We start from the raw sequence: 27,845 nt of genomic DNA, 5'->3' as shown, positions 1-27,845 counted from the left end.
ATCTGCTGCCCTAAAAATATTATTAATATTATTATTATTATCATAATTAGAAAATGAATGGTATAAAAAAATAAAACTTAAAGAGTTGTACATGTGTTTGCATGTCAAGTGGCACTTAGAAGGCAACTCTGGCTGCATCAACTATGGCCGGACCTGGGCTGGCTTGTACGGTCTGAGTCCTGCATATAGCAATCCGGTTTAGAACGGGCTGTACAGAGCTTGGACGGAAACTCCAGCAATTTGGAACATGAGGACAGTGTCGGGCAGACTTTTAGGGTCTGTGTCCCACAAATGACTAGATAGATTTGGATAGGCTGGAGTGGGCTTTGACGGCAACTCCAGTAGTCGGAACATAAGGACAGAGCCGGCCAGACTTCTACAATCTATGTCCCAGAAACACCAAAGAAAGACCACGATCAAGTATATAATCTCACGTTCATTGTTGATTTAATCTTGAATTGAAAATAAATGACTGTTACGCAGACTGGGTGGACCATTCAGGTCTTTATCTGCCGTCACTTACTATGTCACTATGTAAACACAAACCCACCTACACTTGTGGGTTCTTTGAAACTTCATTTTTGAATTTTCATTTTGTCAACACATTGTCAACAGCAGATGGTGACTGCTGCAAAACGAACACTGCCACGTGTTCCTATGGGCAAAACGAACAACTGTCCCATGCCCCCTTACCTAGCAGGGGGAGGGGTCCATAAGGCAAGGCCCTTGATGCAATGTCTGGAAATCAAGGGGCCCCTTTTACTAAGCTGCGATAAGCACTAATGTGTGTTTCCCGCATGGTAGAATACACTACTGTGGGGCGTGTTCAGGCATCCTGTGGTAGTTTTGGAATCTACGCATGCTTCCCTCGCACTAAAAAAAACCTTTTTCTTTTTTAGCATTGGGGGTGTGTTTGAGGGGTGAAGAGTAGGTGCGCCCGGCACTAATCCGTCAGCACCGCTACATTGCTGCACGCCAACTGATTACTGCGTGGTTAGTTCCTCAGCCCTTACCGCCTGGTAAATAGGTGTTGGTAAGGGCTCGCAGGCTAATGGCCACAAGCTAATTGGGAAATTAGTCTGTGGCCATTCATAGTAGAAATTGGAAATGCAGTCATTTTACAGCCAGGCTAAAAGTGGCCTCAGTGTGCGGGGAATCCCACAGGCTGGACATAGCGCAGGTTAACTTTTAGCAAAGCTTAGTAAAAGGGGCCCCAAAATCTGATGCCGATATGTATTATTTATTTACTTATTACATTTGTATCCCACATTTTCCCACCTATTTGTAGGCTCAATGTGGCTTACATAGTACCGGAGAGGCCTTTGCAGCAGTGGCGTAGCCACAGGTGGGCCTGGATGGGCCAGGGCCCACCCACTTAGGGTTCAGGCCCACCCAACAATATCACATGTTTAGTGGTAGCTGGTGGGGACCCCAAGCTCCAGCAGCTGAAGACTTCCCCCTGATGGTAACTACTCTCCACGATACCAGCACCTGCGCATGCTCAGTTTCCAGCGCATGCCTGCTGCAGACTGCCAAGATGGAAAGAAGCGTTTTTCTGCCAGCTGAGATATTTTTTGGGTGGTGGTGAAGGGGGGAAACACTTGGTGCCCTCCCACTTCTTGCCTAGGCCCACTCAAAATCTGTTGTCTGGCTACACCCCTGCTTTGCAGGCTCCGGTGTGAACAAATGCAGGGTGATGTTGTGGTAAGATCAAGTTCATGTGTCCATTATGTGCTTTAGTTTGGTTGTGTTGCGGAGATTAGGCATTTAAGTTGGATTGGTAGGGTACGCCTTTTTAAACAGCTTGGTTTTTAGTGCTTTCCGGAAGTTTAGGTGGTTGTACGTCGTTTTCAAGGCTTTTGGTAATGCGTTCCACAGTATTAATCAAGGTCTGACAATAACTAACAGGTTCAGATGATAATAATGATGATGAGGAAGAATTTCTACCCGGAACTAACAAACATTCAAAATCTTAAACAAAACAAAGACACGGCCACAAGGATCAGCACCTACATCTCAGGTAGCAAATCGCCAACCTATTTCCCCTCTAAAAACAAGCTTGCTTGTACAAAATGTTGTGTGTTGACGAACGGTCTTGGGAATGTAGGGCCCGATGCTCAAAACTTACCGAGCTTAGCACATACATTATTGAGCAACTAATGCACAAAGGGTTTCAGCACTGCTGTTATCGTTCATGGAAGCAGCAACTGAAACGCTATTCAAAGGTATGAAAACCAGCTCATCTGCATTAAAATGAGCATTCCGTGTGATGCACAGAAAGGAGCACCTACCTGTAACTTCCAAAATTTTCCATCAGGTCTGAAGGTATCGTGGCATGAGAGCGACTTCTTGGTGGCGCAGTCTGTTAGCACTTCTTAACCACCTGTGTGGGAAATGTGCCATGTGAGTGTATTTTTATGTTTGTGTGTTCCGCCTGTAGAAAAGGAAAGCAGTCTGCCTGCGTTTTTTTTAGTAATCTCTGCACCTGTGGGAAATGTGCCGTGTGTGTGTTCTGCCCCTAACTGTAGTGTAACAAGGTGTCATGGAACAATACACAAGGAAACAGTCCTCAACGAACGCATATGATGTTAGTCAGTCGACACCCGCATATCTTGTCCATCTATGGTGTCCACAAAAAGGTTTGCTTTATGGCAGGAGACCAATGGGGACATCAGAACCACGTCCCTGCATACAGTGGGGTAACCCCAGGACTGGATCAACCCTGTCAGGCAAATTCAGATCTAGGGCCAGATACACAAAGCTTACGGTGCTATTAACATTTGCTTTAGACTGGTTCCAGCTAGTCTAACGCAAACGTTTAGGTACTTAGTAATGCACAAAGGGGGCTTCCGTGGCTCTAACGTGTGCCGTTAGCAGCCACCGAGAACTCCATGCAAATGTATCACAACGAGCTCATTAGTATTCTAATGAGCTCATTCGTAGTCTAATGTGTATTCAAGGGGATGCATAGCTCCAGAGCAGCCCTAATTTAACGAGCAAATTTTACGGCTGCTCTGGCGCTGTCAGAGAGGAGAGAAGCACAAGCAGGCAGCTGCAAAGGCTGCCAACTTACGCTTCCTACCTGGTGCTCCCCCTGAATTTTTTTTTTAATTTCCCTGGTTGTCCAATGGACAGTGATCCCCCCATGACCCCCGAACCTTTTAAAAACATTTTCCCTGGTGGTCCTGTGAACCATGGCCCCCCACGACACTTGAACCTTTTAAAAACATTTTCCCTGTTGGTCCAGTGGATGAAACTCCTTCCCCTGCGTGTGCACACCCCTTCCCTCCCATACCCGACCCCCACCCTGCCCCTTCCTGTATCTTTACAACAAGGTGGAGGCAGAAGCAATGGTGCCTCCCTCCTGCCTCGGGCCAGCCTGGAACAAAATGGTGGCGCCCAGGCCCTGCTCAGTGCATTCTGGGATGCGCTGGGTAGGGCTAAACAACATATATGGAAAAAAAACTCCTTATATGGTGTTTAGCTATTGCTCCTGCCCTCCTGCCTCCACCTTTTTGTAAAGGTACAGGGAGGGGCAGGGTGGGGGTCAGGTATGGGGGGGGGGGTGTATGCATAAGCAGGGAAAGGAGTTCGATCCACTGGACCATCAGGGAAAATGTTTTTAAAAGGTTTGGGGGTTGTGGGGGGGGGGGGGAGGGGGTTGCAGTCCACTGGACCACCATGGAAATGTAAAAAAAAAAGGTTTGTGGGGTTGTGGGAGGTTGCGGGGTGAGGTCGTGGTCCACTGGAAAAAAGATTGGGGTGGTCAGAGTCCACTGGACCACCAGGATAAATTAAAAAACAAAAGTGTGGGGTCCGGAGGTCCAGTGCAATAGAGCTGTCAAACGGATTTGACAGCAGTGTCAAATCCATTTGACAGCTCAAACTCACAAACAGGAGAATGCACAAAGGGGGATCCATTTGCATTCAATCCCCTTTGTGCGTCCCTGTCTGTTAGTGATTTGCTAAATTTTAGCGTGCGGGGCCATAGCCTGTCCGCATATCTTATTTGCATGCAATTTTCTTTGAACATCAATCGCTGCTCCATATGTTCGGTAAGTTCAATGGTTTATACTCCGATGTTAACGGCGACTTTTGAGCATCGGCCTCCTAATCAGGCATGCCTTTCACATACCTTTGATAGTTCTTAACATGGAAAGGAGCTCAAAATGAAGCCCAGCCAGAGCCAGAAAAGTTTGCCCACTGGTTAAAAATGGCTTTGTTGCATAGAGATTTTAGAAGCTGATCAGGTTACCCCCCCCCCCCCCCCCCGCCAAAAAAAAAGAGTTTCTGCTTAGGAAATGGCAGCCACTCAGCCCACCCCAGGATGTCAGAAGACCTCGCTTGCTGAATGTTCGGGTCTCTGCCCCCTCCCCCAACATCCACGCAGGTTTTCATGCCCGGCAGCAGCCTGAGAGCTGACTCGCGATCCTCCATCCATTCGTAGCCCAGCGCTCCGCAGGAGGAGCCACTGAGCTGAGACGTCAGGGCACAGAGAAATCATAGCCACGCGAGCCATCCTGTCTGTCAGCTAGCAATGCTCATCCATGGCTTGCGTGACAGCAACAGCAGCAGCGGCGAGATGCGCTTAGCCAATGTAGCCGGAAAGCGGGCAGGCACTGCCTGAGCGCCCATCGTCCCAAGCGGCTCCTCTCGCCTCACGCACCGCTGCAACTCTTTCCTCTGGGTGACTGCGCTCGTTGTTTTTATTTTTTTTTATTTTTGGAACTGTTTCTTCATCGCCCGGCCCGTGTCCTCCCTTCTAGGATGGCGGAGGCTGAATTGCACAGGGAGCGGCTGCAAGCCATCGCGGTAAGTAGCTCGGGTTTTCTGGCGTCTGCGGGCGGTGGCTGCGCCGGGGTTAGCGCGCAGTATGCATAGCGCAGCGCGCTTCGCTCCGCTTTCGCCCCGCCGTGTCATTTGGGTACCGATGGCTTGATGAAATGGTTTCTCTAGCGGATAGCGTTTCACCGGCAGCTCGCTGTTCTGCCTTTGCCCGTGCGTTTCAAGAAAAAAAGCCAAGGCGAGCTCGGAGCAAGCAGCCTGATCTTAGGCTTAGCAGCTAATGAATGAACTGGATGAAACAGCAGGCTCGTATTTGTGGCGTGTTTTTTTTTTTTTAGTCTGTATGCTGTATTCCTCAGAAGACACGGGGGGGGGGGGGGGGGGACTGAGCAATTCGTAACAACTCTGTGTTGATTTTTTTTTTTACATGAATGCCTGATTTTAGTAACTTTCATTTTCTGACAGTAGAATATGCGCGCACACTAATACAGATTTTTTTTTACTGTTGATGTTTATAAATAGGTTATATATGTGCACTGTACATGTAAGATGTGCCCTAGCAGAGAAATGCCTGTGTAAATGATGAGATTCATCTGTCACGTAGAAAAATTAAAGGTGGTGCGAGCTCCTGGCCATCTGTTAACGCTTAAGCCTTGCCAGGGTTACACATGGCACTCGGCTTTCTCGGTGTAGCACATGCCTGACAGACTACATGGCTGCTTATTCAGCAAAGCTCTGGGGGCATGGTGGTGTGTCTGGAAGGAAAGATGCCTGATCAACAGGGAGGCTGCGAAAGTACCATCCTATCTGAAAGATTCATCACATTTTTTTGCTATTGACAGATTATTCAGGGCCAGTAAATTCTGCTTGGCTAGTTACATTGGATGATCAACAGATGTGACACTTGCAGACCCAGCTTCTGCCATGGGGCTTACATGCTTTGTAAATCAGGGGGTGCGGGTGGGACTCCCCATCTGATCGGGAGGCAACTAACACCCCCATGCAGACAGAACAATGCCAGAAATGCTGAGCAGTGAAGCATTTTCCTGTATAGAGGTTTTAATGAACAAAAAAAGCCATTGATTGTGCTCGTTCTGGAGACCACATTTCAGGTATCAAACCCTTGCAGAACAGTTGCAAAGAGAAAGAGTTCATGTGGCTGGCTGTATGTTTGGGTTTTTTTTTTTCTTTCCCCTCATTTTCTGTGTTCTATGAGTGGAATTTTCCTCTGCTTTTGTCCGTCTCCTCCTCTGAGAACAGGCCTTAAAGCATCCAGCATCAGAATCTCCAAAGAAGCATATTTAGGAAGGCAGGGGGGGGGGGGGGGGGGGGGGGGGAGAGACAGGTGCCACCGACTCCTGTTGAAATGCATTAAAGCAAAGGGGTGGGGGAGAGGATGACCACAAACCAGGCCAAGCCAGGAGGGTGGGTCTCCTTAAGAGCAGAGGCAGCAGCTCTGCATTAACGGATCTATCTGTAGTCTTAGCAGCTCTGCTCTATCCTAGGGAGGGAAGGTGGGGCCTGACGGTCTATAGCAGATTCTATGCTAGCAGTTGCTTTTGCTGCTCAGGAGGACCATCCATAAAATTGCATGGTTTCCTTCATTTATTTCTTTCTTAGGATTTATTTACTGCCTTTTTGAAGGAATTCACTCAAGGCCGTGTACAGTAAGAATAAATCAAACATTAGCAATTGACAATTACAGCAGTAAAAATATTCAAATAACTATACAAAGTACAGCGTAGTATACTACTTACATAATAGAACATTTTAATAGACAGTGTAGGTTATAAGCAAAGATATTAAAGATAATTTGGAATTTTTAGCCAGCCATTCCAAACAATGCTCAAGGTGGCTTTTCCAGCATTAGGGCAAGCGGAAAACCTTAGTGCATCTCATTTCAATAGGGTTTGTACACAATTTGCTCATCTGCATTCCGTTTTCGTTTGCTGCTACCGTCGTCGGAAATTGGGCTTTAGTACATGCCAGGGTTAAAAACTTGTTCGTTAAAGGCTCGTTTAGTTTAGTGCATCTTGCCCCCAGAGTCATAATCTAAGCGAGTGCCCGAGGCAAGGGAAGATAAAGGGGTCCTTTTACAAAGTGGCAGTAAAAATGAGTCTTAGCATGCTCTTACGTCAGTCTTTTTTCCCATGTGCTAAGGCCGTTTTTACCGTGCCCGTAAAACCCTCGATTTTGAATTTATTTAACTAATGGCCGTGCGCTCATATCGCCATTAGCATGTGGCCATTTAAAAAAATTACCACGGGAACCGTTTACCACCATGTATTTTGTAGGCGGTAAGGGCCTCCTGCATTGCTCATGTGCTAATCAGCACTCGGTAATGTAGATGTGCCAACTTGGCACAGGAACACCCATGCTCTCCTCCTGACTTGCCCCCTAAAAAAATACCAACAAATATTTAGCACATGGTTAGGAGTGGAGGAGTGGCCTAGTGGTTAGAGCACTGGTCTTGCAATCCAGAGGTGGCTGGTTCAAATCCCACTGCTGCTCCTTGTGATCTTGGGCAAGTCACTTAACCCTCCATTGCCTCAGGTACAAACTTAGATTGTGAGCCCTCCTGGGACAGAGAAATATCCCAGTGTACCTGAATGTAACTCACCTTGAGCTACTACTGAAAAAGGTGTGAGCAAAATCTAAATAAATAATGTGTGCTCATTCAAAACCTACTGTGGGATTATTTAATTTCTGCCACATTAAGTGCAAGTTAGCACCTAGCATAGTTAACATTTGTACCCTGCACTTTCCCACACATAGCAGGGCTTACATAGTAAATAGAATTACAAAGTCTTGAAGGAGAATGTTACAAGTTGTAGTAAACATAGTAGTAGTGGGGTTTTGAGGATATGTAAATTGAGCATGGAGAGGTAAACAAAGATAGGATGAGCAAAAGAAGAAGAGATTGGGAGGGGTAAGGAGTAGGAAGGATGGAGAGGAAGAGATTGAGGAATGAGCATAAGGAGATTGTGAGACATGGTCAAAGGTATAATAATCGTTGGGGCAGGAATCATGTGGGTGGGCTTAAAAAGTTAAGTTGGGTCATTAGGGTAAGCTTTCTTGAAGAGATGGGTCTTCAACATTTTTCCGAATGGTAGATGATTGTTGATTGTTCGGATGGATCTTGGCAGAGCGTTCCAAAGCTGGCTGCCCAAAAAGGAGAAACTGGATGCATAGGAGGTCTTGTATTTAATACCTTTGCAGTTGGGAAGGTGTAAATTGAAGTAAGTATGAGAAGACGATGATCTGTTTCTGGTTGGGAGGTCGAAGAGGCTATTCATGCAGTTAGGGGATTCTCCATATATGATCTTATGAATCAGAGTATGGATTTTAAAATTTATTCTCTGATGGGGAGCCAATGAAGCTTCTCTTGAAGAGGTGTTGGGCTATCGAATCTTGACTTGCCAAGGATAAGTGTGGCTGCCGTGTTTTGGGTAGTCTGAAGTTTCTTCAGGACTAGGGTCTTACATCCTAAGAAAACACTGTTGCAGTAATCTGCGTGCGTGAATACTGTGGACTGTACTAGGTTCCGAAAGGTGTCCAGGGGAAGGTAGTTAAAGGACTCCTTTTTCTAAACTGCGATAAGCACTAACGCGTGCTTACCACAGGTTAAAATCCAGTACCGTGGTGCGCTTAGGCATCCTGCGGTAGTTTTGGCTTCTGCGTGGGCTTCCCACTTGCTAAGAAAGAATTCTTTTTTTTATTTTTAAGTGCTGCGAGCATGTTTGGGGGCGGAGAGTAGGTGTGCCCAGTGTTAATAGTGTGCTAACTGATTAGTGCAGTGGTTAGCAAACTTTTTCAGTTCACGGCACCCTTCGTGTCTGAACAAGTTTTCTTGGCACCCCCTCCCCCCAGCCACACCGATCTCCCCTCCCCACCCAACCCCGACCACACAGGTCTCCATCTTTATCTCTGCACAAATATAACAGTGCTAGGGTGTCCCTATAACCAGCCCCTCCAAATGACGCACTGATTGCGATTTATAACAAATTACTATTCTACCTATGAAAAAGGTTGGAGTGTAAGGTAGGGTAGGTAATGAGGGTTGTTGTGGTTCTATGGTTCACTTGTTTGGCTGTTCTGGTTCTTTTTATTATTATTATTTTGTAAATAGCTGAGAAGACTGGCATGGGTGAATTATATCATCATTGTAAATAAAATGTCTTGTTAATCAATAAGTAGAGATGAGCCTACTGAAACTCTCACTAAGGTATCTTAAGGTATGCGTTCAATATCATCCGTTTTTTCTTTTTCAAATAAGAAAAATGACCTTGCACTATGTGGTACATGCATGAGAACAGGTTAAAAATATTTTATTAATTTGGAGTTACCTTACATCTCATTCTGTAGTAGCTCAAGGAGAGCAATGTTCAAGTATAGCAGGCATTTCCTTGTCCCTGGAGGGCTGTCAGTCTGATTTTGTACCTGAGGCAACGAAGGGTTAGTGTCTTGTTAAAGATTACAAGCAGTAATAGTGGATTGTGAACCAGGCTTTGGTTGTCAGTCTGGTGCTCTAGACACTTCCTGCTCTCTGTCCCTAGCAGCCTTCAAGCATGCGCTGTGGTCTCTGCTGGTCCTCTGCCCCCACTGATGTCAACTTCCAGTTCCGGGGGGGGGGGGGGGGGGCAGAGGACCGGCAGAACTGACAGCACATGCTTGAAGGCTGCTGCAGCCCTGCGCCTGCTTTTTTTTTTGTGTATTTGATTTTCTGCTGCTGCTGTCTTCACTAGCGGTTTGGGTGGGAGGTCGGTCGGGATTTGCAGTGACACCCCAGTGAGTGTGCTGCAGTGCACCGGGGTTCTGCAGCGCACAGTTTGGAAAGCGCTGGATTAGTGTACGGTTAATATGTGAGTCCTTACCGCCTAGAAAACAGGTGAAGTTAAGGACTTGTGCGCTAATGGAAAAATTAGCGCATGGCCATTATTGCTAAAATGGAAAACGCGGCCACTTTACAGCCGCACTAAAAGTGGCCTCAGCGTGCAGGAAACCCACACACTAGTGATCAGTGGCGTAGCAAGGGCGGGGCGGTGGGGGCGGTCCGCCCCGGGTGCACGCTGCTGGAGGGGGTGCAGAGATCAGCCGTGCGCCTGTCGGCTCCGCTGGTTCCCTGCTCCCTCTGCCCCGGAACAGGTTACTTCCTGTTCCGGGGCAGAGGGAGCCAGCGGAGCCGACAGCTGTGCGGCTGCTCTCTGCAGCTAAGAATGCACCCGGGGGGGTGTCATAGCATTGGGGGGGGGGTGTCGTGCTGCACCCTGGGGGGATGGGCGCCGCTGCACCCGGGGGGGGGGGGGTGCGCAGCGGCGATCCGCCCTGGGTGGCATCCAACCTAGGAACGCCATTGCTAGTGATAGAGTAGATCACAGGTCCCAGGACAAGAAGAGCATCAGCTGAAGAAGTGAGGTCTGAATCGTGGTCTCCCTGGTTCTTAGCCCATTGTTCTAACCACTGTGTTGGATTTTTAAAATTGCACGGTGCATTCCTCAGAAGCCAGACTTAAAACCACAGAAAAAGCTACTGGCAGTTGTTCCTGAGAGAATTTAATTATATCATTTCAGACTTTCTTTTGGAGCAGCTCAGTTAGCAAATGTTTAGTGCACAGCCTTCGCTATACTGTGTCAGAAAACAACAAGGCAAGGAATCCTCCAAATCCAACGTGGAAAATATAAAACCAGGAGGCAGATCATATAAAAAGGTAGTCTTTAATGAAGTGAAAATGCTCACAGGCCAATAAACATCTGTTCCCGACATGGCCATGTTTCGCCAACAAATACTGGCTGGGGCAGTATGAACTGCACACTTCACCTAGTCTGGTCTAGCTTGTAGTTCAAAAAACTTGGTTATTTTATTTATTTATTTATTTATTTATTACATTTGTACCCCGCGCTTTCCCGCTCATCGCAGGCTCAATGCGGCTTACATAGTAACAAGAGAATGCAATCTATAGTATCAAAATCAACAAAGGAGGTATGTGATAGGACAAATAAACAAGGAGTAAATGGGATAAAATAGGTACGAGTGAAAGGATAGGGATAGGTAAGGAGGTGGAGCGATAAAGGAGAAGTTGAGGAAGAGCATGGAGGGTAAGAAGGTTGGTAGGAGATAATATCTGAGTCATTGATATTAATGATTAGATGAACCGGTAAGTAGATGGGTTGCTTATGTTTGCTTATGGTAGGTCAAGTCGTTCGGGTAAACCTAAACCTGTTTGAATAGATGGGTTTTCAATAGTTTCCTAAAGGGAAGATATTCACTAATTGACCGAATGTATCTGGGTAGAGCATTCCAGAGTTGGGATCCCAGGTAGGGGAAGTTAGATGCATGGTAGGTTTTGTATTTTAGTCCTTTGCAATTGGGAAGGTGCAGGTTAAGGTGTGATCGTGAAGATGTAGACATGTTTCTGGTCGGAAGGTTTAATAGATTGACCATGTAACTTGGTGATACTCCATGGATGATTTTGTGGATTAGTGTGATGGCCTTAAAGTTGACTCGTTCTCTAATAGGGAGCCAATGAGGTTTCATACGGAGGGGTGTTGCACTTTCGAATCTAGGTTTCCCATAAATAAGTCTAGCTGCCGTGTTCTGGGCAGTTTGAAGTTTCTTCATGATTTTACCTTTGTGCTGGACCAGACTAGGTGAAGTGTGCAGTTCATACTGCCCCTGACACAGCCAGTATTTGTTGCCAAAACATGGCCATGTCAGGCACAGATGTTTATTGACCTGAGAGCAATTTCACTTCATTAAAGACTACCTTTTTATGGGGCCCTTTTACTAAGCTGCATGGCCGCCTACACGAGCTGAACAAATGCCAGTTCGGAAATACCGCCCAGCTATTGCGTGGCCTTGGTGGTCATTTCATTTTTTTACACGTGCCCACGACATGCGCTGGGAAATATATTTTATTTTCCAACACGTGGTGCTAATCAGACGGTAATCGGCATTGGACACGCTGCTGATGATTACTGCTCGGTTAACGTGTGAGACCTTACCGCTAAGTGAATGGGTGGCAGTAAGGTCTCAGGCCCAAAATGGACGCGCGCTAATTTTCATTTTGCCGCATGTCCATTTTCAGCCCCCCCAAAAAGGCCTTTTTCGCAGGTGCACTGAAAAATGGACCTGCGTGTGCCTAATACACACATCTACACCCACGCAGGCCACTTTTCGGCGCACCTTAGTAAAAGGACCCCTATTTGTTCTGTCTCCTGGTTTTATATTTATCACTATACTCTGGCCAGTACCATAAGTTATTGTCCTTGGAAATTCATCCCTGGATTGTTGAAGATGTTTGCTTACCATCTCAGTCACGGGGGTTGCCTTAGTTAAGACATTTCTAGGAGTAGATTGCTAAGGGCTTTGTTGGTACAGTATTTGTTGCTTTATCTCTGGCTGGTATATCTTGTGGAAGCATCTTGTGAATCAGTGCAGATTTATTTGGCAGAAGGGTGGCAGTGGCGTTCCTAGGGTGGCTGACACCCGGGGCGGATCGCCGATGCGCCCCCCCAGGGTGCAGTGCCCCCCCGGTGAAAGGACACCTCCCCCCGGCGAAAGCACACCCCCCCCGGGTGCATTTTTACCTGCTGTGGGGGGGGGGGGGGGGTGCCGCGCGCCTGTCGGCTTCGCTCGTTCCATGCTCCCTCTGTCCCGGAACAGGAAGTAACCTGTTCCAGGGCAGAGGGAGCACGGAACGAGCGGAGCCGACAGGCGCGTGGCACCCCCCCCCCCCCAGCGGCGTGCACCCGGGGCGGACTGCACCCACCGCCCCCCCTAGGAACGCCACTGAAGGGTGGTTTAGCCGTTAGGTAGAAGTTAGTGGTTGCCTTGGGAAGCAGTTTCTAGGGAGCCGCAAAAAGCAGTTGCAGTCAAACCAGAACATGAAGTTGTGATGCTACACTAACTCAGGGGCCAATGCAGAAAGTCGCGTGTTAGAGCTATTTGTCGAAGTCTGAGTGTAGGACTTCTAATGCAAACCTAACGAGAGCATTTTGCCTGCTGATGCAGTAAGCTAGCATTTATTTTATTTATTTATTAGGATTTATTTACTGTCTTTTTGAAAGAATTCACTCAAAGCAGTGTACAGTAAGAATAAATCAAACATAAGCAGTAGACAATTACAACAGTAAAAATATTCAAATAACAATACAAAGTATGGCATAGTACACTACTTACAATGTCAACACAGTACGTAATAGAACATTTTAATAGACAACATAGTGTATAAGCAAAGATGGAACATACAGATAGGTAAGAGAGTAAGAGGAGTTAGAAAATACGGGGACTAATTTAAAGAACGTTGCAGTGAGGTCAGGGAGATGATTAAATGTTATCTCAGCTAGGGTAGGAGTGGCTAAACATGAAGATACAGAGAACATCTATCTACTATAATAAAACTCACCCTCAACGTTCTGAGGACACTGACGTCAGTGAAGCCAAGCCCTGACTTCCTTCAAAAAGGTTCGAAGGTTCGTGGTGGTGAAGCCACCAAAATCGCTCCGGGCCCCGCCCTCGAGGGCGGAGCAATGGCAGAACAATGAAGGGGTTGGCAGGGAGGGAAGCAGGGAGGCGGGAGGAATCACTCCGGGCCCCGCCCTCGCGTCAAACGTCATGACGTTGGGGGCGGAGCAATGGCAGAACAACGAAGGGATTGGCCAGGGAGGGAGGGGGGTGTTGGCGACGAAAACCTTGCTAGCGCCCGTTTCATTTGCTCTGAAACGGGCCTCTTTTACTAGTAAAACATAAGATATAGAGAACCTGGCTCCACAACAGTCTTTAATAATTTTATCAATACCTATATAACGTCTCCTGATTGAATATTATTAAGAAAAAAAAGAGAAAAAGAAGAAGAATCTAAATAAAGATGAGTGATTTCATTGGATATTTTCTATTTACATGAACGGATCAATGACGTGCATTGCACGGTCATAAAATCGTATGCAGACATCTCGCTAACCACACACCTCACCTGCATTTACTGCTTCGGCCTCTCAGAGACCTATCAGTGCATCCTTTTACCTGCAGGGAGGGTGGTGAGTTTTTAAATGGGTCATTTACCTGGGTACATGCTCTTTGGAAATTGCCTTCATTATTTACATCTGGTGTGTTAAGTATTCAGAGCAGGGGAGTAGTCTAATGGTTAGAGCAGTGGACCTGAAAGGCCCAGGTTCAAATCCCACAGCAGCTCCTTATGCCCTTGGGTGAGTCACTTAACCCTCCATGCCCTGGGAGAAGGCAGTGGCAAGCCACTCCTGTATCATGCCAAGAACAGCTCAAAGGGGAGGGGTCCCTCACTGTGGGGGTCACCAGGAGTCAACTCTGACACCAGGTGCATCTGGATATTAAATGTCCAGTTATGCATTTTTACAAGTTTATACTCGGAGGGGTGCTATTGATGAGACTATGTTATTTATGAAATTCTTGAAGGTGGGAGGGGGGGAGCCTGAAAGTGAATTGAAAAGGGCGCAGAGCTGAAGATTTGCCTAGGTTGCAAAATACCTTTGCAGCAGCCTGACTGCATACAGATTGCGCTGATCTGGTGTGCAACCTTGTCAAGTGGCATAAATGGAAACCAAATGTGTAGGACAGGAAGTTCTCTGTCTGCATTTACACACTGTGTAACAGCAGACTTGATTTCTCTCCAGAAGTGATTACGGAGCTGATGCTGATGCTGACCACTAAGGCCAGGTTGGTCAGCTTTGTAAAATTACTCAAACACAGACTTAAAAGAGCACAGTGGGTCAGTGGAATGCTGTCAGGGCTTTCTGGGTTCCATTAGGACCCTGAGAATTACAACCCTGCCTTAGGATCAGGTGACTGTGGTGAGCCTTGACTGATTTTAAAAGCATTGAACACAGAAGATGCGGAGCCTGAATACAGTTCAACCAATGATTTCAACTAACAAAAATGGAGAACTGCTGATTATATTTTTATTTAACAATAGCAAATCAATAAGATATTGTAACAAGTAGGACTGAGCAGTATGATTATGGTGGCTACCTTAGGGGCCTTTTATGAAGGCGTGCCAAAAGAAATGGCCTACGCTGGTTTAGGCATGTGTATCGGACGCGTGCCGGTCCATTTTTCAGTGCACCTGCAAAACAGGCCTTTTTTGGGGGGCCAAAAATGGACGCGGCAAAATTAAAATTGGCGCGCGTCCATTTTGGGCCTGAGACCTTACTGCCACCCATTGACTTAGAGGTAAGGTCTCATGTGTTAACTGGGCAGTAATTGGTAGCGCGCATACATTGCCACTTATCGTGTAAAAATTAGAATTACCACGCAGAGCACGCGGTAGCCAGGCGGTAGCTCTAATTTGACGCACGTACATGTGTAAGCACCTACTTGCCTTAGTAAAAGGGCCCCTTAATGTGGCACAGAGTCTTCCACTCTCCTCCTTGGAAAAATTACTTTTTTATCCCCTATTTTTTCCCTTGTTTGTCAGCTCCCAGACATCATTCCCAGGTGATTCAGTGATTTCTGGACAAGAGTACCAGATAGAAGTTTTTTTTCTCTTAGACCTGCTTTCAGTGACCCTACTACTACTACTACTTATCATTTCTATAGCGCTACTAGATGTACGCAGCGCTGCACACTTGAACATGAACAGTCCCTGCTCGACAGAGCTCACAATCTAATCAGGACAAATAAGAGAAATACTTAAGGTGGGAATTATAAAACAATCAAAGAAAATCCACCTAGGTGGAACAACGCTAGAGTCCTACGAATGAAGCACAAGGAAGGAAGGACAGAGGGAAGTTGACCATGGATTCAAGAGACAAGGACAATGGTCTGATACTTCTCAGAAAGTCTTTGTTGGTTAGAGACTCAACACAATACTATGTTTCGATCAAAGGCCTGCTTCAGGAGTCTAAAATAATAATGTATACTGTCACAAGGCTACATCCCATATGTATAGAATGAAGCAGCAAAACCCTAAACTACATCTCCCAGAATGCATTTCCAGTCCCAGCAGTGAGAGCCCAGGGGATAGGCAAGCTGGCCATATACCGTCTCTGACCACAAGAGGGAGGGAGAATGAAGGAGCCCAGTTCCCCTGGACCCGCAATCAGTATATCATGCTGCCCACCTGTAATAGGGAGGGGTGGGGTGAGAAGCAGGAGGAAGATTGGATGGAAGGGGGGGGGGGGGGTTAATCAGGCTGAGCAGGGAGAAGAAACCAGAAGGGAATGGGAGCTTGAGAGCCTGGGGAGAGCAGCACCTGAAGGTTTGAAACTATATTGTTTTGGAAGGTATTTTAAGTTAAACCCTGCTTAAAGAATGAAGCCTGTTTTCTTTTGGGAGACCTGTTTGCTGTGGGGAAACCCTGACTGCTGGGGGAGGTTGCTGGAAGAGTTACAAGCCTGGTTCCCCCCAAGATACACCCTGATTATTTCGGAAGGACTATGTGGAATCTGAAAGACTTGTTTGGGCAGGAGGGGGAAACCCTGCTTGGAGGCAAGTACTGATTTTGCTACTGACTTTGAAAAGGAGGGATTTTCAAAGGACTATTGCAGCCCTTCAAGAAAGGGGCAGAGCCTTTGTGTTTGCTGGCTTGTACACTAAGAGAGGCAGAACAGCCCTGCTGGGGAAAGCCCTAACCCAGGGCTCTGGACTGAAGTGTTTGTCATTAACTTGAAAAATAAAAGAATATTTTAAAGTATCCACTGGTGGCAATTTGTGGAGATCTGTCTATTCGTGGGAGTCGGCTTCCTCCCCCCACATCCTGGAACAGCGGGCCCGTTTACAATACATAACACATCAATAAAAAGATATAATGTTAAACAAAAAATAATAAAAATGACAATTATATATAAAAGTGGACCTCCAATATAAATGAGTGTATACAGAGACATATATGGTTAAAATATGTAATAAGATCTGTGATGGGCAGGGGTTATCCCCTTCCTTACTAGGACAGAAGAGTCCAACCTCTGCTGGGTTCATTAGGTAGGACAGGGGTTGGCAACCCATTGCATATTATGTGTCACTTTATTTTTCCAGATTTTAATTACAAAACAAAATCACATCACCACGCATTTCCTCTCTCTGCTGCCCCCTCCCCCCACCATCACTACTTTTAATTAATACCATGGCTGGCAGGGATGCCCAAACCACTCTAGCTGATGATGGTCTCTGCCCTTCAAGGGGAAGACAGTGGCATTCTTCTAGCTGCTGATGTCGGCACTCCATACGAGGATCCAGTGTCAGCAGCTGCAAGCACACTGCCAACTTTCCAGATGCTCAGATGGGGTGGGGGGTTGGGCAGAAAACATCTTCAGCTGATGGGGCTTGGACATCCCTCCCGGCAACACCAACCATGGGTACCACACAAATCTCTTGGTGTGCCATAGGTTCAGACCTGCACCACCCACCCTACAGCATACAGCATGGTAGTCGAGTCATAGGGAGGGGTCTAGTATTTTACATAGTACATGACGGCAGAAAAAGACCTGCACGGTCCATCCAGTCTGCCCAACAAGATAACTCATATGTGCCACATTTTGTGTATACCTTACCTTGATCTGTACCTGTCTTTTTCAGGGCACAGACCATATAAGTCTGCCCAGCACTATCCCCGACCCCCAACCACCAGCTCCGCCTCCCACCACCGGCTCTGGCACAGACCGTATAAGTCTGCCCAGCACTATCCCCGCCCCCCCAACCACCGGCCCCGCCTCCCACCACCAGCTCTGGCACAGACCGTATAAGTCTGCCCAGCACTATCCCCGCCCCCCCAACCACCAGCCCCGCCTCCCACCACCAGCTCTGGCACAGACCGTATAAGTCTGCCCAGCACTATCCAATGTGCACAAATTAATGTTAATAACAACTTACAGAAAGTGATCTTTTTTTTATTAGAGCAACATCAAACATATAAACGGCGAGTGACCGTACTCACTCGCAAATGCGCAGTAGACTTCCCTCTCTGTCCCGCCCCCGCGTCAATACGTGATGATGGGGGGGCGGGACAGAGAGAGAAACTGCGCGAAGGGGAGGGAACCGCCGAGGTCGCCACCGCTCCCCCCCCCCGAGGTCGCCGCCACTGGTACCCCCCCCCCCGGAGTCGCTGCTGCCGCCACCCCTCCACCCGGCCCGTCTCTTCGCTATTCAACTTACATCTCCAGAGCAGGCAGATCAGCTGAGCTGCCGTTGGCCTTCCTTCCCTGCCTGTGTCCCGCCCTCGCCGACGTTACGTCACACGAGGACGGGCCACAGGCAGAGAAGGAAGGCCAACAGGAGCTTAGCTGATCTGCTTGCTCCAGAGATGTAAGCTGAATAGCAAAGAGACGGGCCGGGTGGAGGGGTGGCGGCGGCGAACTTGGGGGGAGAGGGCAGCGGCGACCCAATAGCCCGTTTTAACGGGCTCAACGGCTAGTAAGAACAGAAGATGCACCACAGTGGGCCAGCATCCTGTCTGACAGTGGGTGGTCACTGCAGGTCAAAGAGCTTGCCAGGATCCTAAAGAGCAGATTACTCTGCAAAGCTGGTCTAGAAACGCATTAAGTCAGGCTCCATCCCTGAGGTCTACATACACTTAAGCACAGAAGCTGTAGACTCCTTCAGTGGGGAAAGCATAAACGTGTTTCTTTGCACACCAGCTCAGCTATCATTCCCTTTACCAGTGCTGCTGCTCTTTTCAGAACAAAAGACAGTGGTAAACAGATTTTAAGCAGTGTCATCACCACACTGTCCATCCCTGTGCAAGTTTATATTTTGTCTGATGTAAACAGGTTTGGGTTGGGCTTTTGTTCAAGGAAGGTGGGGATATGAGGGTGATATAACAAACCTGCCCTTGAGATTTCAGTTGTGTGGGCTTTGGTAACTGTCAGTAGAAGATACATGGCTGCAGTTTCCTGCCTCGGATGGGGAGTCATGAAACTAAAGAGCCGTGGTGAGTAACCAGTCTTCTGATGTGCTCACACAGATGATTTTAATCCAAAACTCTCTGCTGTATGTCAGCTTCAGTTATCAGGATGTGAGAGAAGAGGTAGGTGGTGGGGCTCAGGCAGCCGCCCTGAGAATGGCTCAGAATAGCAGCAGCAGAATCTAATCCAAGAGAGAGGCGGGATGAGAGTGTGATGGAGAGGCGGGATGAAGTGGGAGGGGGCTGAGGGGAGACAGAGCTTAAACATAAAAGCTGCTAAAGGTTTTAAAGATTCATGTGGACAGAGCTTAATCAGAACTGTCTGGAAGCTGGTGGCACAGATCATGCCAGCTCTGTTTTTATCTTTGCTGCATTTTTGCGAAATAAGCAAAACATTTTAAGAGGAATTTCACTGTTGAAAGAAAAACTTAGTAAATTGGCCCCAAAGGGTAGGGAAAAAAAAAATGAAAAGAAAGCAGATGTTACAATTGCTTACTGAGGTGGGCTTTAGAAGCTCTGCAATCCTGTAACCATAAACTCAGCAACTCCTGATTGACACGTGGAGCCTGAGTGGCCCACATAGTAACTTCACGCATCCCACTGAGAAATTAGGACAGATTACCAGCAAACAGGCTGTACATTGCTGGTGTACATGTCATAAGGGCCATTGGCACAATGCTTAAATGTGGAGAGAGTGAACTGGTATTCCCAAGAACAAAAGCATAGAAGAATAGCTATACTGAGACAGACCGATGACCCATCTAGCCCAGTATCCTGCTTCCAATAGTGGCCAATCCAGGTCACAAGTACCTGACAGAAACCCAAATTAGTAGCAATATTCCATGAAACCAATCCCAGGGCAAGCGGTGGCTTCCCCATGTCTGTCTCAATAGCAGACTATCTGCTTTTCAGAAAGTGCTATTTACATGCATTTGTGATCTAAACTTGTGACATTATTTACATGTGGCACTGCTTTTCAAATGACTTCCAAAGACTCCCAAGTATTTGCCAATACTTATAATTGTATTTGTGTGGGTGGTCCAGGAGTAGAGTTGGCATTTATGCAGGGCCACCGAGAGGGGGAGCAGGGAGGACAAAATTCTCCACCCCCACCGCCCCCCGAGGTCGTCATTGTCACCGCCCCCCTCCGTCCACCACTGGGCCAGGCCCCACTGAATTCAAATCATAGTTCCTCACCTCGACCTCGCTCCGTGTGAAAGAAGCGCAGCAGTGGCAGTCTGCAGATCGCCTCCCTTTGGGCCTTCCCTCCCTGTGTCCCGCCCTCACGCAAGTTACATCAGACGAGGGCGGGACACAGGGAGGGAAGGCCCGAAGGGAGGCGATCTGCAGACTGCCGCTGCTGCGCTTCTTTCACACGGAGCAAGGTCGAGGTGAGGAACTATGTTTTGAATTCAGGGGGGCCCGGCCCGTTGGTGGACGGAGGGGGCGGCAACGATGACGACAACCTCGGGGGGGGGGGGGGGCGGCTTTGCCCCGGGCCCGGCCCAGTCTCTCAGCGACCCTGCAGTTATGCAGTTAATTGGACAACTAAATCCTAATAAATAAAATTGGGCCGCATAAAACTCTTCCAGTTTCACTTAGGCGGTTAAGTGCTGAATATCGCACATCAGCGGACATGACCGAGCATTGAATATCCGGGAATAATGCACGTGGTGGCCAAAAAAACTCTGATCGCTGCCGGCTGAGTAATTATTTACCCCAAATCTTTTACATATGCAGTACTGTAATCCTGAAACATGAACCAAAATTAACAAGACACTGTGTGCAATCACCCAGCACCACCCACCACTTTTCTAATGGGTTTAAAGAAACTATGCATCAAACTATGTCATTTTGGAAACACATTTTCAGGTGTGCATAGGGTTGTAGCATTTTGGCACTCAGAAACAACATTCTTCTTTCCTGAGCTGATCATGAAAGGACTGGAAAAATCCAAATTCTTTGGCCTCTAAGCAGTGATTGTGGCTTGAGAAAATAATCCTTTTTAGTCCAAACTGTCCTTTGGCAGCTGGGCTTTACCATAATTCTCAGTTTGATGGACTATGCCTCTTTCTCTCTGCAAAATATGGATTTTATTCACAGGGGCTCTAGTATCACTTGAGATGTTCAATCCTTCCATTAAGCATCTCTTCAGAGATTCACGCACTAGCATAGCACCTCTCTTCAGGAAATTAGGTAAATGCAGATTGCCTGAGTTTCTAAATGTGCCACCCTTTCAATTTAAAAGGATCTTGTCTTGAATTATAGTGGTATTAACAATTTTTACGTCTACCATACTTTTCTTCAGCCTCTTCGCTCCCCCTCCCCCTCCCCCCATAATCCATAAATGAACATTGTTTGCTCTGTACCAATATGTTCATATTATCAGCTAAAGTAATGTATCTGAGACACAACTTGAAATGGAGTACCAGTCTCACCAGTGCTGACAAGGTAAGGAACGATATTTTAAAACGTTTATCTGGGTGGCAGCACCTGCTGAGAGAGAGATTCAGCAGCACTATCCAGATAGCATCACCGAGGGCCAGATGCACTAAACCTAACGAGCCAGCGACATGGTTTTTAAACTAGTTCTAGCCGGTTTAGCGAGCAAGGAGTAAAACGTGGCATGCACAAAAGGGCTCTCTCCTATCGCGGTAGTAGCTAACGAAAACGGAATGCAAAGCTATTATAATGAGCTAATTACTACACAAATGTGCTAGAAAGGCAATGTACAGCCATTTTCCAACTGGATGCACAGAAGCAAACCCTACCTTCAGCGCTGAAATCTTAATGTGAGGTCTGGAGCTCTCGTTAATACCTAAATTCAGCAAAGTGCCCATGAACAAGAAGCAAACCGGCAGCCACCGTGACCCTCCTCCGTCTGATTTCTGGTGTTTCTTATCTCCCAAAGTAAGATGTGGAGGGTTGCAGAACTATGCTGAGGATCCACATGGGAAATGTAGTCTATTAAAATGGTCACAGCACTATTGCCGGTGGGTTGATTAAGCTGTGAGCTAGAAATATGAACAAAATCATTGCAGCTCGGAACCAGTCACCCCCGGAGCTCCCTGCTCCAGCTGTTCCAGCTGGTCTTTCTCATCCAATCACAGCGCGTTTAGCTGACACCAGTGTTACCTAAACGCACTATGACTGGCTGGCAGGCAGGCACTTCGAGGCAGGAGGCAGGCAGGATCAAAGGCTGTAGACGGCTATTATACACGCAGCTTGTCTGCTTGTATGAAGCCATCTGTGGCATGCGCAGACCAGCCATGCTTATTGTATGACTGCTCTGTGCATGCTCAACTGACCGACTGGCTGGAAGGAAATCGCATGCAAATGTGCTAACAGCGAGCAGCTCATTTGCATGCAATTTCCTTCATGCATCCCCGTTGTTTTCCAAATTGGTAAGCAGCAACGGGGGGGGGGGGGGGGGGAGGTCGGTAAGGGAAGGGCTTTAACGTGTAGTTAGTGCATCTGGCTCTGAATATCTTTACAGACCATTTCGACACTATTCGGATAGTGCTGGGGGAGGTCTGGGGGCAGCGGTGGGGTGGAGATACAAGTTATCTAGATAGTGGTGATTTTCAGCAAAAAGCTGCCCTAAGTTCTCTCCGGATAAGTTATCTGGCTCGCAGCTGAATATTGCTGTTGTCTGAACAGTGCCGGCAGCTCACTGCTCTATCTAGATATTCAGTGGCAGTCACTGTGAGAATACTGCCACTGAATATCTGGGGGGGTTTTAACCCATGGCAGCCGGCATGTTAAATGACTACTGATCACTGTGGGCTCAATATTAGAGGGATGTTGTCTAAGATGTCACGGGACTGGCCTGCACAGTGCCCTGGACAAACAGTCTTCTACACATTCCCTACAGTCTCACAGTAGGGAGTGAGGATCCCTCTGCCTGGTTGTAGCTTTCAAATGCTATTTCCCTAATTCTCTCTCTAGACTCAGGCATCTGTAGTATTGATCAGGTGGCTGTTTGCCCTTGAGGATGGTTTCTGTATAGATAGGGAGAGTAGGTTGGTCCCCCCTTCACTTTTGTGCTATTCAAGTCATACACCCATGCCAAGGAACCCAGCAGGGCCAGAAAGCTCGCCATGGGGGCTGGGGGGGGGGGGGGGGGGGTTGTGGGGTTGTCATGAAACCTTCAGCCCCCAACTGAGCAACTGCTCCAATGGCCTCCACATAATAAGAACCAACCTCCTCTCCCAAATCTCCTGTCTTACTGCTGACAAAGTTTCACATGTTCTTTCCTCATCACCATTTCAAAAATGATAAACAAGTTGGGGATATGAAGAAAAGAAAGTCCTTAGCCTCAGGATCGCATTCAGCAGTAGTCTCTCATGCAGCCATTTTGGATTCCCTGGATCAATAGATTTAAAAGTCTAGTGCTCAATCAATAAAGCTAAATGTTGTGGGGTCAAGTTGTGTTTAATACAGACACGTTTCAGGAGAGTATTCAGGGTGATATTTCATTTCATTTATTATCATTCATATACCGGCCTTATTCAAAAGCAGTTATGTTGTCTGCAGCAGGTGTGATCAGATAAGGTTTTTTAAAACAAGACTCCTAGCTTATTTTAAAATATATTTTGGAAATATAAGTCATGATATTGCTAAAGCATAGCTGTCTGAAATGGGACATGATTCAGAGGAGGGTGGGTTAGGGTGAGGAAAGTGACCAAATTCAGCAGCTGCCATATAACCTGTGCATTAAGCTCTGAAATCAGAAAATGGCAGGAATAACTGTATATGATAAGTTGTTTGTATGGAGTCATGCTAGCATTTTCAGCATTCAGGGCTGAACACATTGCCTTACTGAAAATCCACATAAAATTGTATGGATAAAGTATGCTTTTGGAGGTTGGTTGAAAATTGACCTCATTCTTATTCAGTGGCAGTAAACCAGAAAACTGATGGCATAATGGTCCACCATGAAATAAGTCTTGGCTATCTATTTTGAAGTTTGTTTGGTTTCTCCTTAAAAAAATAATATATAACCAAAAAAGTGAGTGGAAATGCTGCCCAGCTGAACGATTTGTAACACTTATATCATACCATGTATTCAGTGGGACATAGGCCTCATGGACAGGGCCGGTCTTAGCAAGTGCGGGGCCCTATGCAGACCAATTTGGTGGGGCCCCATCCTAGCCCCGCCCCACCCTAGCCCCGCCCCACCCTAGCTCCACCCCTACCCTAACTCCACCCCATTGATACGATTATTCCATTTTTAGAACATTTTTTTATTTATGAAATTTCAAATAAAGACAAATGAAGCTAAACTTGTACAAAAAACCTGATTGAAATAATAAGCACAATGCTATCATGAAACCTCCCCTCCCCAGAAATTATTCAGTTCAAGTCCACTACAATTAGTAGTTCCAATTCTCATAACAAAGGAGAATAAATGAAAAATATTAAGAAAAGATTCAGTACTTTCAATTCCTCTATTACTCTGTAACCCATATATGCAATAAAATAAAAATGAAATGAAAAGATATACAATAAAATAAAGTGATGTGTGAAATATAATGTACAATATAAAAACATATAGACCACCAAGGTATTAAAATTGTTTTAAAATATATACCACAGCTCTCTGACTCAAGAAGACTCTGACTGTGTCTGTCATCCATAATTGTCTGACAACACACAGAAAAAAATAAGTAAAAATAAAATAGTCACAATTAATACCTTATACACCAATATACCAGCCATATGGAAAATGCAGACCGTCAACAATATGAAGCTAGCAAGGGATCATAATATCACAATTCTCACGTAGAGCCACAAAACACCCTTTTAGAGGTAGTGTGTCATGATTTAGGCTCTACACCCTTTCTGATGTTTGGTGCCACCTTAGTAAGGCCAACACACAATCTCTCCACTGCAAAACACTATACACAAACTTGTGCAAAAAACACACTCATAACCTTAACAAACCATAGGGTTTGGGGGGGGGGGGGTCATCACAGGACTCAGAGCAACTATCTTTTCTGATACTAGTCATCTAGGCATCCACACTTTATCACGCATATCTCAGAACCCAGATTCCAGGTCCTGGAGGACTCATCCAAAGCACAGACTCCAAAAACCTGAAGATGTATAGATAAGACAGGCTGCTTGTTACTCAAGCATTTTATTTATTTATTTATTTATTTATTTTATTTATTTATTTGTAACATTTATACCCCGCTCTTTCCCGCTCGATAGCAGGTTCAGTGCGGCTTACAATATATGGGTAAAAAATATCATAGAGATTACACAATTGTATTAGAGAAGGACAAAAGGAAGAGATGTGTGGGGAAGGATTGAGGTATGGTTAATGTTAATGTTATGGATTAGGTTCATAAATTAAGTTAGGTTGTTTGGATAGGCTTGTTTGAAGAGGTATGTTTTCAGCAGCTTTCAGAAGGGTAGATGTTTGTTGGTTGTTTGGATGTATCTTGGTATGGTGTTCCAGAGTTGGCTGCCTATAACAGAGAAGTTGGATGCATAATGGGTTTTGTATTTGAGACCTTTGCAATTGGGAAGGTGAAGATTGAGATATGTTCGAGAAGATTTGGACCCGTTTCTGGCTGGGAGGTCGATCAGATTGGTCATGTAACTTGGAGATTCTCCATGGAGGATCTTGTGGATCAGTGTGGGGGCTTTGAAGTTTATTCGTTCTTTGATAGGGAGCCAGTGGAGAAATGCAAATAAAATATACTGTATAAGGCACATATTGAATGGAAGGACAGCATATAAGATGAGCTTAATATCATGTGAAGAATGTATAAAATGCCAGTGAGATAAAGGATCTTATATATGTTGTTTGATTTTTCTGGATACAATTTAATGCGTTTGGTGCCTACTGATCAGATACTGCATATAACTGGAATCAGGTGTCTTTTGGTTCATATGCAGTTTGGGGTTTAAAATCTTGGGAGGCAGTAGAGTGTAGACCACATATAACACAGATGTTGGCGTCCAAGATATTTGATCACATTGTAAATAAATATTTATTTACATTCTGGCTGATATTTAAAACCACTTAACTGGCCAAGAACAACTCCTAAATGATTAAATACCTTTAAGCCTGCTAAGCGCTAATATTCAGCACAAGTTAGCTGGCTATCTGAGCTGAACATTACCTCTTAGCGGCTAGTCCGGTCACCGGCTATGTTGCATGACACAGCTGGTTAGTGCCAGTAATCATTGACGCTAAGTTTAGTGGCCAGATAGACCCGCATAACTTTCAGGTAGTGCAGCAGACAGGTTGGAAACCTCCTGTAGCTTAGCTCTCCAATCCCTGGAGATCACTGGGTCTCCAGGCTGTTTAAATCACTGTGATGCCCTTTTACCAAGCCGTGTAGGCACCTATGCGTACCCAACATGCGCCAATTCAAGGTTCTCATTTTGACTTATAAAGCACTTCATTTATCAACCCCATTATATCTTGCAAATCTTACTATCCCATACTCACCGACATGTACAGTTTGTTCACTTACAGATAATAGATTAGTAATTCCTTCACCCTTAAAGGCTAGATGGGAATCTACGCGAGTTTCAGCTTTCTTTTTTTTTATCCCCTGCACTATGGAACTGCCTTCCAAAATCAATTAGGTTGGAAGAATCATACTCTTGCTTTTGTAAAGCTTTAAAATCGTATTTTTTCAAAGTGTATTTGAAAACATCACATCATAATGAGAAAGAAAATCACACAGGTAAAGAATGCCCAAACTTTATAAGCAGCACAATAACTTCTTGAAAATGTGTATGAATGTTATAATATTTGTTTAGCTATTTCTTCAGTGTGGATGTTTTTGTTTCTGTTGTCCTATCAATGATGGATTTCTTACTTTTTTTAACTAAAATGTATTTTAATGTATATTTTTCAATGTAAACCATTCTGATTTGCAATTGCAATAAATGACGGTATAGTAAATAAACGATAAACGATAAACTACCACTGGCTACCTGTGTAGCCCAGGTGGTAATTTCATTTTTTCACACCTACTACGTGCACTGGAAAATTTCTGGCGCACTTTGTTAACCGGACAGTAATCAGCATTGTACGCGTGCTGATGATTACCGCCCGGTTAACGCATGAGACCTTACCACTAATTGAATGGGTGGTGGTAAGGTCTCAGGCCCAAAATGGATGCACGCCAATTTTCACTTTGCCACATGTTCATTTTCAGCCAAAAAAGGGTTTTTTTTGCAGTTGCGCTAAAAAATGGACCTGCGCACACCCAATACATGTGTCTACACCAGCACAGGCCACTTTTCAGTGCACCTGCTGGAACTTTCAAAATGAGCTTTCAGAATGAAAGCCTTGTAGATGGCATGTTTGGGCAGACTGGATAGGCCATAGGCCAGTCAATATTCAGCGTTATTTAACCAGCCAGGAACAGCTGCTGGCTGGTTATTTAGCCAGGTAACCACTAATATTCAACGGGAGATAGCTGGTTATCAATGCTGAATATTAACAGTTAACATATTGGGCTAGATTCTATACATGGTGCCTGAAAATTCCATTTGGAAAAAAAATACACCTAGGCGCATTCTCTATAGTACACCTAAATATTATAGAATAGGCTTAAATTTCCACACGGTATATAGAATTACACCTAGCGCCTCTCCATGTGACCAAATCTAGTTGCATAAATGGCTGCAACTAGATTTGATGTAAATCCCGACTCCTAAATTAGACGCAGAGCGGGTGTATTCTATAACAACACTGATAGATTTTAGAAATGCCCCTGCCCCACCCATAACATTCCATTTTCAACTATGTGACTTAGAATGTACGAGCACCACATTACAGAATACGCTTAGCGAATTGTGCGTGTAAATCTTAATGCCAATTAGTGCTGACAATTGCTTGTTAACATCCAATTAACAGCACTGATTAGCTAGTTAAGCAATTAAATTAAGCACATTGTTATAGAATACACTTCGATTTCCGCATAGAAATTAAGGCGTGATATATAGAATCCTGGGGATAGCGGCTAACCGGCTATATCATGCGATAAAAACAGCTAGCTACAAATATTCTGCACGTCGCTGGCTAAGTTTAGTAGCCAAATTGGACCACCTAAATAGCAGTCCTATCTTTGGCCACTATAAACTTAACTGGCCAGCGCTGAATATTAACATGGCTGGTTAAGTTTAAGCTGGCCAAAAAACCCCGGATATTCAATGC

The 27,845-nt window shown here is 45.8% G+C and overlaps 1 protein-coding gene across 2 annotated transcripts in view; it reads left to right on the top strand.

The window, feature by feature from the left end:
• Positions 1 to 4,476: 4,476 nt before the first annotated feature.
• The window catches only part of PALM2AKAP2 (PALM2 and AKAP2 fusion), a 571,059-nt gene continuing 547,690 nt past the window's right edge, over positions 4,477 to 27,845 (top strand). The window contains exon 1 of one of the 2 annotated variants that reach the window (XM_030193777.1): positions 4,477 to 4,812. In XM_030193777.1, the coding sequence (XP_030049637.1) occupies positions 4,768 to 4,812 (45 nt within the window). In that variant the 5' untranslated portion in view covers positions 4,477 to 4,767. The remainder of the gene's footprint in view (positions 4,813 to 27,845) is intronic. The other variant, XM_030193776.1, reaches the window with a different exon arrangement.

The sequence above is a fragment of the Microcaecilia unicolor genome, chromosome 2 (assembly GCF_901765095.1).
Source record: "Microcaecilia unicolor chromosome 2, aMicUni1.1, whole genome shotgun sequence".
NCBI lineage: Eukaryota > Metazoa > Chordata > Amphibia > Gymnophiona > Siphonopidae > Microcaecilia > Microcaecilia unicolor.
Note: the sequence above shows the minus strand (reverse complement) of the source record. Positions and strands in the feature narration are given on the sequence as shown.